General features: G+C 35.0%; 2 protein-coding genes across 2 annotated transcripts; both read left to right on the top strand.

Annotated features, from left to right (window-relative positions):
* The first annotated feature begins 329 nt into the window (after nt 1–329).
* Nucleotides 330–1,520, top strand: LOC112003058 (zingipain-2). Its single transcript, XM_024035227.2, has 2 exons — nt 330–826; nt 928–1,520. The coding sequence occupies exons 1-2, from the start codon at nt 388–390 to the stop codon at nt 1,518–1,520; spliced, it is 1,032 nt and encodes a 343-aa protein (XP_023890995.2). The 5' UTR covers nt 330–387.
* A 6,043-nt stretch (nt 1,521–7,563) lies between these two features.
* Nucleotides 7,564–8,689, top strand: LOC112003057 (zingipain-2). Its single transcript, XM_024035226.2, has 2 exons — nt 7,564–7,996; nt 8,100–8,689. Exons 1-2 carry the CDS (start codon nt 7,564–7,566, stop codon nt 8,687–8,689), a joined length of 1,023 nt encoding a protein of 340 aa, XP_023890994.1.
* Nucleotides 8,690–18,772: the final 10,083 nt, after the last annotated feature.

Below are 18,772 nucleotides of genomic sequence, written 5' to 3' on the forward strand. Positions count from 1 at the left end.
ACTAAAAAATTTGGTAAAAGGCTAAATAAATGAATTCCTAATTTTTTTGCAACACGTGCCAGCCTGCCAGAATCTCATACTCTCCGAGATGGATTCGGATCCGCTTCATTTGTATGGAAATAGAGTGTCCATTTAGTTGGCAAATCTGAACCATATATTCATTTCATTTTGAATCATAACCATAAAATATACACTTTCCATTTCAGTTGGAAATGGATAGAATTCAAATCATACAAATCTCTCACACGTGAAGTTCCTGCTCTTATATATAAATATTGATATATTGATATTGGGTAGAACCTCTTGGTTCCCTCCAAGCAACCACGAAAGAATTGGGCACATAACAAAAAGCCATTGTCAAGGAACTCTCTTCGGTTTGTGAAAAATATGGCTTTAACACTTGGGAAAAAACTTTTCACAGTCATGTTGTTGGTTTTAGGGACTTGGATATCTCAATCCTTGTCCCGTACATTACTTGAAGAATCCTTTGTTGGGAGACATGAGCAATGGGTGACTCAGCATGGACGTAACTACGTAGACGATGCTGAGAAGAAAAGGCGTTTGAAGATATTCATGGACAATGTGGAGTATATAGACAAAGTCAATAATCAAGGGAATCGCACTTACAGGTTAAGTGTCAATGAATTTGCAGACTTAACGAATGAAGAATTCATTGCCACTCATACTGGATACAAGATTTCCACCAAACCAAGTTCATCACCTAAAAAAACTTTTAGATATGGAAACCTAAGCAGGATTCCAATGACTATGGATTGGAGAGAGAAAGGAGCTGTTACACCCATTAAGAGCCAAGGCCAGTACTGTGGTAAGAGAATAACATTGTCTAAAACTCAAACTAGTCTAGCTTCATTTGCTACATTTATTTATGTCCTAACAAGATTTTTATTATTGTTGATTCTTATTTAGGAAGTTGCTGGGCCTTTTCAGCAGTAGCAGCAGTAGAGGGGATCTACCAGATCAAAACTGGCAACTTGATCTCCCTTTCGGAGCAACAACTAGTGGACTGTGTCGTGGAAGGCAATTCTGGGTGCAATGGTGGTGGTGTCGTGAATTATGCCTTTACATATATAATACAAAACCGAGGACTAGCTACTGAAGAAAATTACCCATATGAGGCTATGGATGGAACTTGTGACCAAGAAAAGGCATCTATTAACGCTGCCCGCATAAGTGAGTTTGTAATCTTACCTTCCAATAATGAGTTAGCAATACTACAAGCAGTGGCCACACAGCCAGTTTCAGTTTCCCTCGACGCTACTGGTCATGACTTGCAGTTTTATGCCAGCGGAGTTTTCACCGGACAATGTGGGACCAATTTAAGTCATGATGTTACTGCAATTGGGTATGGAACCAGTGAAGATGGTACCAAGTATTGGTTAATTAAGAATTCATGGGGCACCAACTGGGGTGAGAATGGCTATATGAGGATTCAAAGAGATAGTGGAGCTCCAGAAGGTCTTTGTGGCATTGCCATGCAAGCTTCCTATCCAGTTGTTTAGGTACTCCAAAGGTGATTGATCAAGATACCTTATAGTATTGCTCTCTTTCACTATGTGTATGTTAAATTTGTTATGAGTGTGAAAATGGTTGTATTGCACTGCTACTTGTAACGTCAAGATCTTAACGTAGTAGTAATAAAAAAGACGTACCTTCCTATACATAGTATGAGGAAAACGTAAGGAATGCTGATAAAATCTTCAAAATTTGACATTACTACCATCTATATTGCTTTCTTCCTTATCAAAGGTACTAATGACTTTTCCAGACTCGTCTTAAACCTATTCTATCTAGATTGTATATTAGAATTAATTGCATGTGCATCATCCAGATTCTACAGAAGGTGCTAAGCACCAATACATTTTCTAAGAAATGACTTGAAGTCTACAGTGAAGCATGTATGTAATCATGAAGATTCTATAGAAGCTCGTTTGCAATGAGAGGTTTTTGTTAGCTTAAGGAAAAATTAATTCTTACTCATTTTGGAAAGTAAGAATGTGAGAGGAGAGAGCACTATTAATTCTCTATACTACGGGAGTCTCTCTCTTTCCTTTTGCATTAGTTTATATCTGCTTTTATTAGTGTCTAGAATTCCAAGCAAACAAGTAATGTTATCATTTTTTTCTAGATATAATTACAATATGTAGTAAACTCCATAGCTCGAATAATTTCTTCCCTAAACCTCCAAGCACTTAGTGCACGGGGGGTGTAACTACGAGGCCCTTGGCAAGATAGAATGTTACCTAATGCTACTGTTTTATATTAATTTGATGACCCTTAAGAAGTAAAATACTTAATAAAAACATAAACCTATACCACAATTACTTCACAAAAAAAAAAGTAGAAAAATGGGAGAACTTATGCAATTTTATTTGTTTAATTGACATTCACGTACTTTTTAACCTATGTAGCAATCACATTAAATTTGGACAAGCTTTGTATGGACAACTCAACAACCTCTGGCTATAAAATTTGGAAGTGACATGCATTTTAATTGTAACCAAATATCTTTTCTAAGCACTAGAAAAATGAAACAAAGGATAATATCCCCGTTTTCTTGTTTTGTGCACATGGTTTTGAAATCCGGACCGGACCGTACAGTTCGACCGGGAAAACTATGAACCTCTCACAATCACAGTTCTTTTAGGCATAAGAACCAGGTTATGCCAAAAAAGCAGGGACCCGTTCAAACCGCGGTTCAACCACATGGTTCTGAGAACCGAATTCAAACCGCTTCTCACGGTTCCCTTTGAATCTGAAGCTTTAAAAAAAAAAAAAAAAAAAAAAAGAAAAAGAAAACGTTTGATCTGACCTAGAAAACATCTAATCTTTGTTTCAGTCTCTTTGCTTCACTCTCAAAAAACGTCTCACATAATCCAAACACAAAACACAAAACAAAATCCAATTCTTACAATAACGTTGAATCAGAACAAGCAAATATGAAAAAAAAAATGAAAAAGAAGAAAGAAAAAGGAAGAACAATCTGATCTGACCCAATCTGGTGGTGAGGAGGAGGACGAACGGCGGTGGGGCGGTGGACGAGGCCTTCGATCTCCACGATCTCCACCAACCTTTGATCTCTATGATCTCCACTGGCGCCGCTTCAGATTCACGGTGGTGGGGCGGCGGACGAGGCCTTCGATCTCCACGATCTCCACTGGCGTCGCTTCAAATTCTCCTCTCTCTCTCTCTTCTCATTTCCTGATGTGAATATGTTTTTTTTTTTTAATTTTTTTTAAGAGAAAGCCTAATGTGAATATGTGATAAGGATAAGTGATAATTGTGAAGTAAATGTGTGGGTGAGAGTTGAGTAATAAATTGGCTCTGTATGAAAATGTGTGGTGGTTCACTAGTTTTATTTTTATTTTTTTATGTAATCGGTGTGGTTTTTTTTTTTTTTAATAATTTTATTCAAAAGTGTGATATTTAATATTAAGAAATGACAATTAAGAAATACTACCACAATATTTTCACAATAAATTTTAAATAATAGATTGTTATTAGCTAATATTGGTAAGTAAAAAAATAATTTCAGTAGTGAGTTCAAATTAGAACTAGTAACAATTTTTCACATAAGATTTTGATATAATTCTTGTAAAAATATTGCGACAAATATTGTGGATATAACATCACAATTCTTTTTTCATCTGCTTTTGTTTGTATTGCTTTTTTATCTCTTCCTTTAATTTTATTCACTTTTGTTTCTAGTGCTTTTTTAGGTTTGTGAATGTGAGCTAGACAGCTAGTCACGTGAGCATTGGAAAGTGGAACTTAGAAAGGCAATCTAATGCTTTTAATTTTCTTTTTATAAAAAAATGGTTATTATTATTATTATTATTGGATAGATATTTCATATTTGGGCTATAGATGGATATTTTAGACATAGTTAAAATATTGATTTATAGTTTTAATTGGACTATTTTAGTTAATTTTTCTATCTTTTACTAATTTAATATTTTTATATATTTAAAATAATTATTAAATTAATTATGACGTCATCATGATTTGACCCCGGTTCGACCTCAAAAATCTTGAACCTCTTCTTTTTATGGTTCAATGAACGGTCCAGGTCTGAAAACCATGTTTGTGCGTGTCCTTTTCTTAGCCTTTGGCCTAAGTAGTTCCTATACATTTGGAAAGCACCATGTACAAATTGTCAACAACCTCAATACTAAATCCCTAAATTACCATTGCAAATCTACAGATAATTATCTTAGCATTAGAACTCGTCAGCCTAAACGACCATAAGACTTCTCTTTTGTATCAACTTTCTAGGCACGAAGCAATTCTACCATTACTTTTGGTGCAAAAACTTGCATGCTATTTTTTGATGTATTTATTGGAGACAATAGGTGTCGATACTGAATTATGTCCAACCTCCGTTTGTATGCCAATTTGTTAATTTGGGCCTTAAAATAAATTAATTTATCCCGATCGGACGTTGGATAAACTATTTTAATAGTTCAAGAACTCAAAATACCAAAATTACCTTACTTTGACCAACTTTGACCAAGCTAATCAACGGTCCAATTAGCCCAAATCTCATCCAACTTCCAAATTCCATCTCATTTTAATTAACCTAATCCACCATTCCAAACCATTCGAACAATCTTGGCAATGTTTGACCAAGTTTGATCAACCATAATCAAGGTTTGGTTGAGATTTAACTAGAAATTTGCCTGTCTAATCATCATAAATTTATGTTCATGTTAAAGATCATGAAATTTTCTTTAAAATGATAGTTTACGGACCTAGATTGGAGTAGAAATAGATAAGATATTACAAAAAATTGAATCTTTAGCTAAAGGGTTTAGTCATTTTTGCAAGATTGAATTATAGTTTAATTTGGATTAAATTATAATCAAACAACCACCAATTGGCTCAAGAGATTAGTCGTTTGAAAGGTCTCATAATGAAATTTGATTTAGCATGCTTGGATAGCAAAAGCTCCGCTTGTATGGTATCAACAAGGATGTCTCAAAGGACAAACTAGTCAACACCCTAGTGGTTTGTAGAACACAAAAAACCCAAAATCTAGACAAGGATATATTCCCCCTTTATTATAAGTAATAATGCTTCATTGAATAAAATTGAAAACATATACAAGACCAAAGCACGCAGGCAGTGTACTAAGGAAGAGAAGAATTCTATTGGTATTGGTTATTCAAGAAGAAGTAAGGTAGTAGATACGTAACAAAAAAATGTATCAAGACAAGCATGAAGATGTTTAAATTACAAAAAGAGGGAAAGAGCCCCTTACCAAAGGCAACCCTTAGGACAAGGGTAATTATAAGGAGTGAATGTTTACGTTTTGTGCCTCTATTTTATTTAATATTGTCATTTTAAAATTGTATTCATTGTCATATATATATATATATTTTTGAGGTAAGTATTCGATGTCATTTGGGGATGGCTAAATAAATAAGGAGGAGATGGATTGTTATATTAGTTTTTTAAATAAATCTTATCTACTTTTAGATGACAAAGATTTGGTTTCTTTTGAAATTAAATGTTTGTTTTATATTCTAAAGCTATTTATTTATATGGCTTAATGTTGAATATGAAAGCAAGCTAAAAAATTCTTAAAAAAAGAAAAAGAAAAAGAAAAAAAAGCAAGCTAAAAATTATTAATATTGAATGAAGTTTCACTTTGGAGGTCTTGAATCCCTCGAAGAAGTCCATTTTATAAATCTAGTTGATATTCCATGCGATGTGCGGTGCATATTAAAACATTTTATAATTATGTCCTATGTATAATACTTATTATGTATTGTAATTTTTGGAGAATCAATATATGTTAGTAGAAAGGACTATCAAGAATATGAACCAATTACATGAGTAAATGCATAAACTTTTAATTATTTCCAACAATTTAAGTGTAAAATTATCTTTTAATAATATTGTAAGTTCCAGTTAGCTAAACTGATAAGGTCTTTGATGGTTGTATAAGAGATCTGAGGTTCAACACCATAAGTTGAAACTCTCTAAGAAAATAATATATATATATTTTTTGGAGAAAGTAATAATAATAATATTGATTGCATGTAAGTAATTTTTTTTTTCTTTTTTCTTTTTTGGACTTTCTTTCTATTGCTACCAAACGTAACTCAATTTGATCTTGAATGTTATATTCCACATCAATTATTTATTAAGATTACATTAAAATAATCATAAAAATTAATTTTACATAAACAATTAATGCACCACCTATAACTAATAAATGTATGAAAATGATTGCATTTGCCCAATTAATACCATGTTTTAATTACATAGCACAAATTAGGTGACTATAGTTTATATATCATTAAGGATTTATGAAATATAAATATTTTTTATTAATATCATTAAAGATTTGAATATATATACTTTTTATTGATTTTTCAATTATTTTATACTTAAATTAATTTAAGTGTACATTTTTTCTAGTCCTATATAATTCATTTTTAAAAAACCCATATAAATTATTTTTTGTTATAAATAATTAGTGGACCATAGCTAGATAATATATTTTTTTGAGAAGGATAGATAATATTTTTTTGAGAAGCGAGATAGCTAGCTAGATAATATAACACACAGAATTAAGCATTTACCGCCTGAAGGTCTTACAAATTCTAGTGTTTTACCATAAGTTAACTTCTCCAAACTATAGTTATTAATCTATAAAGGAACCCTCTTTCTATAGGTTAGGTCGAATGACATAATCACCATTATCATGTAAGAGGTAAAAATGATTCGGTTTTTGAAATAAAATATGGGGGACAAACTTATTAGTTGAGAACATAGAAAAATATATCCTAGACAACTTTTATTTTGAAACTTTTACCAGTCAACACATTAGTTTAGATGCTAAAAAATATAAGTGGTTATCCATAATTTTTATTAAAGTTTAAATACTATGTAAATAAAATAATTCATTTTTGAATATAAATAAATAATGAATTGATTCTCATAAAAAAAAAAATCATTAAATCCCCATTGTTTAATTTGGGGAAAGATTAAATGCATATATCCATCAAAACATTTACTTGGGTGAAAGGATAAGTAAGTGAATTAGTACTTATTTTCTTTCCAATGAAGATTGACATGAAATTAATTTAAAAATGAGCACTAATTAAAAGATGATTATTAATTAAATAAAAAAAATTAAATATTTCAATAAAATTGTTGTTTAGGTAGAAAGTTAAATGAATCAATTCATTAAAACCCTTTTTTTTAGATGAAAGGTTAAATGAATTGGTACTTATTTTTCTTTCAAATAATAATGGCATATGAATCTAATTATTAAAAAAAAAAAAAGAGCATTAATTTAATGAGCATGTGAAATACATTCTAAAATATGAGGTGGAAAGCTAAATAAAAAAACTTTCAAATATTACACCATATGGTAGAATTTGTTGCTCTCACATATGAGGTTCCTACATATATATATATATATAGAAATATTGCTATTGAGTAGGAAGCCTTGGTTCCCTCCAAAGAACCAACAAAGAATTGGACACATATCAAAAAGCCATTGCCAAAGAACTCTCTTCAATTTGTAAAACAATGACTTTAACACTTGGAAAAAAACTTATCACAATCAAGTTGTTGATTATAGGGACTTGGATATTTCAAGCCATGTCCCACACATCACTTGAAGATTCCTTTGCTATGAGACATGAGCAATGGATGGCTCAGCATGGACGCAACTACGTGGACGATGTTGAGAAGATAAGGCGTTTCAAGATATTCAAGGACAATGTAAAATACATAGACAAAGTCAACAATGAAGGGAATCGCACTTACAAATTAAGTGTCAATGAATTTGCAGATTTAACAAATGAAGAATTCATTGCCACTGGTACTGGATACAAGATTTCCAACCAGCCAACTTCACGTAAAACAACTTTCAGATACGGAAACCTAACTGAAATTCCAACGACTATAGATTGGAGAGAGAGAGGAGCTGTTACCCCCATTAAGAACCAAGGAACGTTTGGTAAGAGAATAACATTGTCTGGAACTCAAAACTAGTTAGCTTCATTTGCTGCATTTATTTTTTTGTCCTAACAAGATTTCTTTTATGGTTGATTCCTATTCAGCATCGTGCTGGGCCTTTTCCGCAGTAGCAGCAATGGAGGGGATCACCCAGATCAGAACTGGCAAGTTGATCTCCCTTTCTGAACAACAACTAGTGGATTGTGCTGTAAATGGAAATCATGGTTGCCATACTGGTTGGATGGATTATGCCTTTGCATATATAATACAGAACCAAGGGCTGGACACTGAAGAAAATTACCCATACCTGAATATGGATGGAATTTGTGACCTGGAAAAGGCATCTGTTAAAGCAGCTTCTATAAGTGCATTTGATGACGTACCTTCCAATAATGAGGGGGAATTACTACAAGCAGTGGCCATCCAACCAGTTTCTGTTGCCCTCGAGGGTTATGGTCCTGACTTTCGATTTTATAGCAGCGGAATTTTTTCAGGACAATGTGGTACCGATTTAAACCATGCTGCTACTATAATTGGGTATGGAACGAGTGATGATGGTACCGATTACTGGTTATTAAAAAATTCATGGGGCATGAATTGGGGTGAGAATGGCTATATGAGGATTCTGAGATATAGCGGAACTCCAGAAGGTCTTTGTGGCCTTGCCCAGAAAGCTTCCTTTCCAGTTGCGTAGGGACTCCAATGGTGACTACCGATCAAGTCACTTATAAGTACTGCTCTCTCTTTCACTATATGTACGTTAAATTTATTATGGCTGTGAAAATGCCTGTACTATATTGCTACTTGTAACGTCAAAATCTGAACGTAGTAGTAATAAAAAAGACGTACCTTCCAATCTATAGTATGAGCAAACGTAAGGAATGCTCATAAATTTTTCAGAATTTGTTACTTTAATGTAGTTGTGAGCCTAAGTTTCGACTAAATTATTGACAAGACCCAATCTGAAATGGGAATGTTATCAGTGAGGTTTCAAACAAATTTTATGAACTAAAAACATCATAACAGCATTACTACCATCTATTTTGTTTTCTTCCTTATCAAATGGTGCAGCTACTAATGACTTTTTCCTGACTAATCATAAACCTAGTCTAATTGGATTGTAGATAAGAACTGCATGTGCTCAATCCAGAATCTATACAAAGTGCAAAGAAGACCAATTAATTTTCTAAGAAAACGACTTGAAAGTCCAGAGGGGAACACGCATGCGATCATAATAATTCTTTGGAAGCTCATATGAAAAGAAAAATGTTTGTTAACTTCAGTGAAAAGCTAACTCTAATTCATTTTCCTGGCATTTATGTATTTAATTTTAATGAAGATTTATACTAAATAGCTGTGTGTGTGTGTATATATATTTAATTAAGATTTATACTAAATAGCTGTGTGTGTTTATATATATATATATATATAGCTTACTACCTATCATTGTTCCATATATGTATTAAATGTATGTATGTAAATGTAAATGCATCTAGACAAATTGCAAAATAAGGAATGTTACCCAATGCTACTGCTTTTATTGATTTGATGAACCTAAGAAGCAAAATCCCTAACAAAAACATAAGCACAATTACTTCACAGAAAAGGGGACAAAAGAAAAATAGAAGAAATTATGCAATTTTAGGAATGTAATTGAGATTCTCCTTCTTTATCAAAGCCTTACCGAAAACGATTTGTTAGGTGTCCCTTTTTTTTCAATTGGCATGTGTTGCAATTGCTAAACTTGCAGCTTAATTATAGCATAAAAGGGAATTGATAGAAGCAGAGATCACGGCCTAGTTTATAAGACAAAAAGATAACGGCGCCAAAGGGCTTTGTTGCATAGTTATCTTACAAATGGACTACTAGTGCAATGTTTGAATGTGCACCAATATACTTCATCCACAAGTGTGCTTCATTTGATTTTGTTCACAATATAAAGAGAAGTTCACGTGTCATGGTTGAGAGAGAGACATATAAAGATTAACAGAATAATCTGTACATTTTGTGTGTTATGGTACAAAAAGAGAGATTTCACATAAGCACATTATCTGGGTGGTACAAGTAATATGAGTATAGGACAAATACAATATTATAATTTTATAATCGGTTTATGCCTCGTGAGCTAATAGTCTAACTTATATACTAACATCCCTCCTCAAACTCAATGTAACCTAGAGGAAACCAACTAGAGTTTGGATGTAATATTCCGAAGGTGATCGGGCAGTTCAAACTTGGTGAAGACATCTACAAGCTGTTATGCTAAGGAAATGGAGTACAATTGAAGAGCGTTGTGCTTGAGAAGATGACGAGGGATGTGGCAATCAATTTCAATGTACTTGGTGCATTCATGAATGACATCACTATGAGCAATGTGAATAACAAAGCGATTATCACAATAAAGATTAATGCTAGTGGTCGGTGGAACATCCAATTTGGCTGAGGGCCAATAAAGCCTTACAGGCTTATTAGTGGTGTTAGCATTTGGCTTATTGAATTTTCTGTTAACACTAGTCTGAATATGTAACAAAATCACTAACTTAAACAGAAATTTGCCTACTTGCCCCGCGCCGCCCCACCCCCCAAAAACAAAATTTTAGTTAGAATTTGGCTTGCTTAAATTTTTAATTTTTAATTTTTTTTTAATTGGACCCTTCAAAACGTAAAATTTAGTTCCTAAACATTTATAATTGGCCCATCAAAATTTTGAAGTAATCCAAAAAAAAAAAAAAAAAACCCAAAAACAAAATAGCCATAAGATGGCCCATTCCTCAGGCCCGTGGACTTCCAAATGCAAAAAAAATAAAAAAAGGTCTTAGTTACTGTGTCTTGCGCTGCTAATCCCCTTGCTGCTAGCTCGTGGTCATTCGCTCGGCTTCAAGCTTCTGTTTTCCAGTGCAAACCGAAACCACCGGCTCTCTCTCTCTCTGTCTTTCTATTTGTTTACTGCTAAAGAGTAAAGAGTAAAAGAAACTGATTTTTTTTTATTTTTTTATTTTTTTAATGACAAAATCTGGATATAAACCGAAATTGGAGTACAACAAGATACATGATAAGGCAGTCCAGGTGGATGAGGTGTCTCACCATTGGAGGGGGAAACCCCTTCCATTCCTGGCTGGTCTCATTACATCTAGCAAAACAAGCAAGTTCATGTGCAATCTTACTGTAATTCCTTTTCAGGTGCCTGATCTTCCAACTGCTGAAGCATTCCATAAGGTTCAAAATTCCTTGGACAAGATGGCCAATTTCCTCGCTGACTTCCTTTGCCAAGATGCTTTTGAAAGTTCACTTGGTGTGTAAAACACTAGTAAATGTTTAGACTCCCAATTTCAAAATTACCAACACAAGCTTATACTCAAACAATATATGAGCAGAATGATAAGTACAAGCAATACCCAAATGAGCAAATAACTCTAAGCAACAATTTAATCACAACACAGCAGTAATTAAAAGCAAAGAGCAAGGGTTGGAGAGAAGCAAATACAAGATAACACTAGCACGTGTTATCAAAGAGGAAATCGAAGAATTCGGCAAAAAACCTCTCCGCCCTTCCCCAAGTAGTGAAATGATCCACTAGAAAATTAATTGGGATACATGAATAGTAATAGACCCTCCAAGCTTAATCTACTCGATGCACCTAAGTCCTCCAAACTTCTTGCTCTAATGGGGTTAAGCCTAACTTTGTCTTCTCCCACAATAAGCCCATTGCATCAACCAAAAATAAATTGGTCCTCCCTGAACTGCTTCCTAAGCATCAAAATACCTTCTCACTAGTATGAATATGGTGAGGTAAAGATTTGGCTAAAAATCCTCTTAAGAGTATGACAATGGAGAGGGTGAAAGTAGAGGAATTTGGAAAATCAAAGGTGTAAGATTGTGGATGAATCAATCTTGTTGTTCTCTAGGGTTTATCTCTCAAAATTCTCTCTGGAAGCTCACTACATTTTATAGGTATAAGGGTATTTATAGTAGGGTATGTGAGGGAATGTGAAAATTCATTTTTCTGCAAAACAGGGGGCTTTGGCGAGTCACTCGTGACTGGGACAAGTTGCGAGTTCCAATCGCCAAATAACAGAATGGTTAGACTGTACTTTTTTGTCCTATAGTGATCTAGCTATATTGACCCTTCAACTTCCTGTGTGCTTCACACGTGCACCTGGATTCTAATGAGTCACCACTCGTGAGTCAGTCAGTCGCAAGTTCCAGTTGCAAGAATGCTCTTTATGCACACTCTTGATCAATTCTTCACACTTTCTCACACACAACTCTTACATTATTCCCACCTAAATACAGGGTTTCTAATTGCTGAATTACAAGCAATTTTGGCACGGAATAAAGCCAACAGATAATTGAATAATTTCAACTTTACAGCTTTGAACAACTGGGAGAGAATCTGACTCAATGATAACTTGTTGAAGTTTGAGTTCCTTTGCTAGGACGATCCTAGCTTCCACAACCATGATTTCTGTGTCCATCATAGTATAGTTGCTTGGGAGTAATTTGCATAGCCCAACCACCCCCTCACCTTTGGAATCTCTTATGATCACACCTGAACTTGATATCCTTCCATCTTTTGACGTTGCTCTATTATCATTTATCTTGTAAACTCCCTCAAAGGGTCTTTTCTAGCTTATCTCATAAGCAGATGGCCCATAAAGGAAATAGTTAGTAACTTCTTTATAATCTTGAGGTAGGTTTGATGCAAAGTTCCAAATTGGGCCTGGAGTTTGGCACATAGACTTGTGCATTCTTTGATGTCAATTGTATCAAATTGACCGTGCTATCACTACCATAATTTTCAAGTCCCTAGCTATTGTGGGCGCAAGCACTCATGACAAATGGTTTTCTTGTGAAAAGTACACCTCAGCTTAGAGTGGACTGGGCATTGAAGTTTATTAACTGGCTATAGTTGCCCTTCTTTTAGGTATACTTGCTCCACAAGTGTAGTCGAACGCTTGAAGAGACAAACCATTTTGTAGGTTAATAAACTTTAAGTCCACACACGCACACAACAAAAACACACAAACATGCAAGTAAATAAGCAAACATGGAGCGTGGGTGCAAAATCCAATCACTGGATTCTTTGAATCCCTATTCTCCTAGGTTTGTTATCTTGAACCTTGGGTAAAGGGAAAAACAACAAAATTGGCTACTATCCTGAGCCAAAAAGAAAACTCATCTTATTCTTTTATCATCACATCAACAACACATCATGTTCACAATAAGAATGGCTACTATCCTAAGCCAACAAAAGACTCATATCAACACATCATCATGTCATCAAAGAGTCTAAGTTCGCTATCTTGAACCTAGAATCAAAGATGCACAACAAGAATGACTACTATCCTAAGCCAAAGTCACACATCACACATCATATTATCAACTCATCATCACAACATTATAGACACATCAACACAAAAACACGAACACATCAACACAACACCATAAACATAAGCACATCAACACAACATCATATCATCATAAAAAGGTTTAAGAGACTTAACATCATTCATCAAAGAATTCATCATTCAAGACACACACATTTTATTTCTATAAAAATTCATTATTTAAGGAAATCAATCTTATTTAAGAAATTCATCATTCAAATCCATACATTTCTCCTTTAAAAACCCTTTTTATTTCTTGAAATTTCTCTTGGATTTTTGAAACTCCTTATTTTTCTTTTCTTTTGAAGTTCCCCTTGAATTTTTGAAATTCTTGATTTTTTTTTTATTAAATTTCCTTTCTTAAATTATTGAATTCATATTTTGAACTTTGAATTTTTATTGAATCTTTTAGATTTTTCACAACGATTAAGTCACATTAACACAACGTATCACATCAGTTTTAGTCCAAACACTTCAGGATAGAATTAATCACAACAAATCACATCAAGTTTGGTCCAAACACACCAAGATAGAACCAATTACAATGGGTCACATCAGGTTTGATCCAAACACATTAGGATAGAACCAGTCACAGTGGGTCACATCAGGTTAGGTTTAAACAAATTAGGATAGAACCAAGCACAACAGATCACATCAGGTTAGGTCCAAAGACAATAAGACATAACCAATCATAATGGGTCATATCAGGTTAGATCCAAACTGATCATGACTGAACCATAGGCACAACATGTCACATTATTCCTCATAATCTTCTCTTCACTTTTTTTTTTCTTCTCATCTCCTCATCATCATTTTTTTTTTCTCTCTTCTCATGTTCTTCTTTCTTATCTTATCTTATCTTTTCTTTTCTTTTCTTTCTAACCATCTTCATATTTCTTTCTTTTCTTTTCTTTTTTCTCTTATTTTCCAATTCCTCATTTTCTTTTCGAATCTTCATCTTTCATTTTTTTTTTCAACATCTCACTTTTCTTTCCCCTTTTTTGGACTTCTAAAAATTGCATTTTCTCTTTAGAGCATTATCAAGGAAAATTTGATTAGGTCATGGGTTCATTGCATTCTTTTCCTTTTATGGGGGCATATATTTATTAAAAAAAAATCATTCATTCATTTCATATTTATTATTATGCACCTTTTGCTCTTGGATAACCATGAATTCCCTAGAATTCCTAACTCCTCTAGATGAAGATCAAAGGTTGTTGAAAGAGACTTTAGATCAATGAAGTTTAAAACACAACAAGAGTTTTGAGGCAAATTAATATTTATGAGCACAACAAGTTGGAAGAGACTCTAGACCAAAGGAGTTTCAAGAACGACAAAAGTTTAGGAGATAGTAGAGCACAACATGATTTGAATACAAAGAGGGTCTTGAAGAAAATTTAAGGGAGTTGAATAAAGAGGTAAAAACAAGGGATCATGGATCCAGATGATTTCGAGCATCAATATGTATTCTCTTTGAACTAGTTTTGAATGAATCACCTACCATCTTCATTGATTAGTCCGTCCAAATATGAATTTTAGAATTTGATCATCTCTAGCTAATTTGACCATCAACCTTATTTGAACATGCACACCTTACTTCTCTAATTTCTTCTTCTTGTATTCTCCTCAATCAACTTGTCTCTTATGTATGGTCACATTTTCCCTCATCATATAGTTGTTTTAGATTAGAGCTAGTCTCATCTTCCCTCATATGATCATTCCTTTGTCATTCTCATTCATGGATTGCCTCTAACTTGTCATTTCCTTATAGTTCTTCTTCATTTCTTTTCATTGTTCCCTAACAATTGCCTAAGCTACCTTAAAAGGTTTTTAACCTAGTGGGCCTTTCTTCTTCTTCTTCTTATTTTTTTTTTCTTTTCTTTTCACAGCTAAGGCTAGGCTTACCAAAGTTTGTAGGGCCAAACAAATTTTCATTATTGATTGGTGAGCTGTTTCACTATGAGTTAATTTTGAGGTTCGTACTTTTGATTTTGGTTAAAGTTTTTGTTGTTTCTTGTTGTTGTTGTTGTTGCAACGGTTGTTCCAAATGGTTGAAAGAATATGGGTTGTGTACATTAATGCATGCATATATTTTTCTCACCCATGGGTTGCTTAGTTTTGTATAGCGCTTATGCTAAAGCTGGTCACCTTCTAACATTCTTTGTCACCTCATTTTACATTTTCAAATAGTAGAAAGAAAATCTATATTATGTCGTCTCTCTTTCATTTCAAATAAATGTTCTAGGAAAGAAACAGAAGAGATTACAAGCAACTATTGTTGAAGGACTCATTTCTGTTTGTAATATTGTAAAAGTTATAAATTGGTTAGACCTTAGTCTTGGTTATTGTTGACATTCTAGCAAAGATTAGTTACAAGCTCAATGTAATAAATTACTACAACAATTATCATAGTTTGTTTTTAAGTTAATTAGTTGCGGCTGTATCATACATGTCATTGTTTAGCATTTAGTTGATACCCATATACCTTTATACAACTAGATTTTCTATGTAAGGGTTTCATAAGTACTCTTTTACTTAGTCAACTGATGGGGTATTTTCGACAGAAACAAATACTTATAAATAGAAGGCTAAGAGAGTGGACGACCTTTATAGGGTCGTCGGTTTTGCAGAAAGGTGTCGGAGGATCCTTGATAAACCAACAACACTTGCAAAATGGACGACCCCAAAGCCGATGGATATGTCCCATACCAATGGGAAAGTTGAAGCGACAATTGACCATAAGATTGACGGAATGGGGAAGCCGACGGGTCCTATGTTTCCATGCGTGGTCCCCACAAGGCCATATCAAGCTCACGTGTCTTTCTCATATGGAAAGACACCCTATAATCATAGAAACCCTAATACCAAATACCCTTCACAAGGAAAGATCCCTACTTTTGAGTGATCACGATTTAATACTCACCATTATATAAGGACCAGGCCTCTTCTTTTCTCAGGTACGTAGAAAATCCTTAGCTCTCTCAGTATTGAGTTCTTAGAGATTTCTCATTCACTAATTTGACATTCGGAGGGTTTTTGGCCGGTACCACACCAATGCCTTCTGTTTGGTCCATTTTGTTCTTATTCCATAGGTACTTATTAGAATGCTTTAGAGCCTACAACTCACTGACGATTTTAGCACATCATTAGTTGGTACCATCTATGGGAACAACAAGTTTAAGACAAAAGAGTTGCATGGTCCGGACATGTTCAATGGCTATCATCAACCAGGAAACAGGGAATCCAGCCAATGTTCTAGAAAGACAAGTGCAAACCCTAGCTGCAGCAGTAGAGCGACTCACCTAGCGTAATTGAAACAATAGCCCAAAGGAATGAGTGGCGCTAGGACGACCTACAGGACAAATGAGATGTCGACAAGCAAAATAGTAGTCACCTACCTATAGGGGGCAGGCAAGAAAGGGAAGACTAGGAAGAAAGCAACATCTCTAGCAGAAAGGACGGTTCAGAAGACACTAGTTGTCCCTCTGATAGAAGTCAATGCGATGCGCATGGCCCAGGATATGTAGATGATGAAGGAGAAGATGGACATGATGATGAATGCTATGAGGGGACGAGTATCTACCAACTTGGATGAGTTGGTCCATTGGACTGACTCCTCATTCACCGCCGAGGTAACATCCTTCCCCTTCTCAGCCAAGTTTCAAATGCTGCAAGTAGAAACATACGGCAGGTCGAGGGATCCACTCGAGCATCTAGAGCCGTTCAAAACCCTTATGCACCTGCAAGAAGCACCATATGAGATTATGTGTAGGGCATTCCCTACCACGCTGAAGGGGCTAGCGAGGGTGTGGTTCAGCAAACTTACCCCAAACACAGTCTCCACTTTCAAAGAATTGAGTGGCCACTTTGTCACACACTTCATCAGAGGACAAAGACACAGACGATCCTCTGCGGCCATACTAAACATCAAGCAATGGGAAGATGAAAGCCTGAGGTTGTATGTGACCCGTTTCAACAAAGAGGCACTTTTGATAGATGAAGCTGACGACAAAGTCCTCGTTACCGCCTGCACCAGTAGGTCAAAGCGAGGAGAGTTTTTCTTCTCCATCTACACGAAAGACCTAAAAACAATGGCTGAAGCACTATACAAAGCCACGAAATATATGAATGCCAAAGACATGTTGATAGCCCGGGGAGATTGGCCAAGGAAGAGAGAAAGGCAGGATGACCCCTGCCCGGACTGAGGAAGGAAGTCAGCTCGAATGAATGACAGAAGGGATGACAAGAGATCGAGACCCTCGTTAGGGAGAACAAATTTCAATCCTTTGAACACCCCGTTAGAACAAGTCCTCATGCAAATAAGAGATTGTTGATACCGTATTTTGTCCGCTCTCGATTTGCGTGCCGGACCCTAAAAAATTAAAAAGTGTTATTTTCTCTCTATGGAGCTATGAGAACATTCAAAATGACGTGGCGTAACCCTTTCAAACATCAGAGCACCCAAAGTGCCTATTTCAGCTAAAATGACCAAAATGTCCCTGGTCACCCTAGGGTTTACCGAAGGTCAAACGAGGTCAAAATTCTCACAAGATAACACTTTTCATAATTTTACATCAAACTCGAGCTTTTCAGAGATTTTCGGCAACTTTGACCAAGTTAACTCGAAGTTGACCTCGAATGGCTCCCAAAAACCTTAATTTTGATCCGGCCATTAGAATGGATTGAAACCAATGTCATTGGGAAGATTATTAAATTCTCAATCCAATGACTATTCATTGATCAAAATCGGAGTTAGAACAACCGAGATATCATGAAAACTGGGATAATGCACTAATCAGTGCACCTAACTTCCAAGAACCATAACTTTTGATCTAACCGTTGGATTTTCAAGTTCCATACCTTTTCAGAAACAAAAAGTTAAGGTATTTCTAGGGGTACCAAGATCAACCCCATCCAAGCCCTTTTGAAGGTGGCGGCCCTTGAAGGGTTGTTAGTGGCACTATAAGGGCTGCCACCTCGTAAAGCGTGCTGGGGCTATAAAAAGCCCTAAGCACCCTCTATACCAAAAAAGAAGAGACTCCTTGGGTCCTGTGCTCTACTTGGACAAATTTTAAGCTTTTCTCCCCTCCTCCAAACACAAAAAACATATCAAAGCCTCTTGATTTTTCCTTCTTCACCAAAAATACAAGGTATTGTTCTTATAACCAATCTTCTTCTCCTTGGTTTTACACCTTGGTTTTGGGGTTTAGGGGTGTGGATGTAGCTCTTTAGCCACTATCCACACTCCTAACCTTCTAAATATTTTTCTAGCATTTATCTTGCTCTTTTTGCCTTAGTAACATGATTTATTGCTTTATCTAGCATGTTTTCTGCTTTATCTTACTCCTACCATGCTTTTGGTTTAGATCCATGTTCTTCCATGCTTGTTT

Source organism: Quercus suber, unplaced genomic scaffold (assembly GCF_002906115.3).
Source record: "Quercus suber isolate HL8 unplaced genomic scaffold, Cork oak 2.0 scaffold_370, whole genome shotgun sequence".
Taxonomy (NCBI): domain Eukaryota; kingdom Viridiplantae; phylum Streptophyta; class Magnoliopsida; order Fagales; family Fagaceae; genus Quercus; species Quercus suber.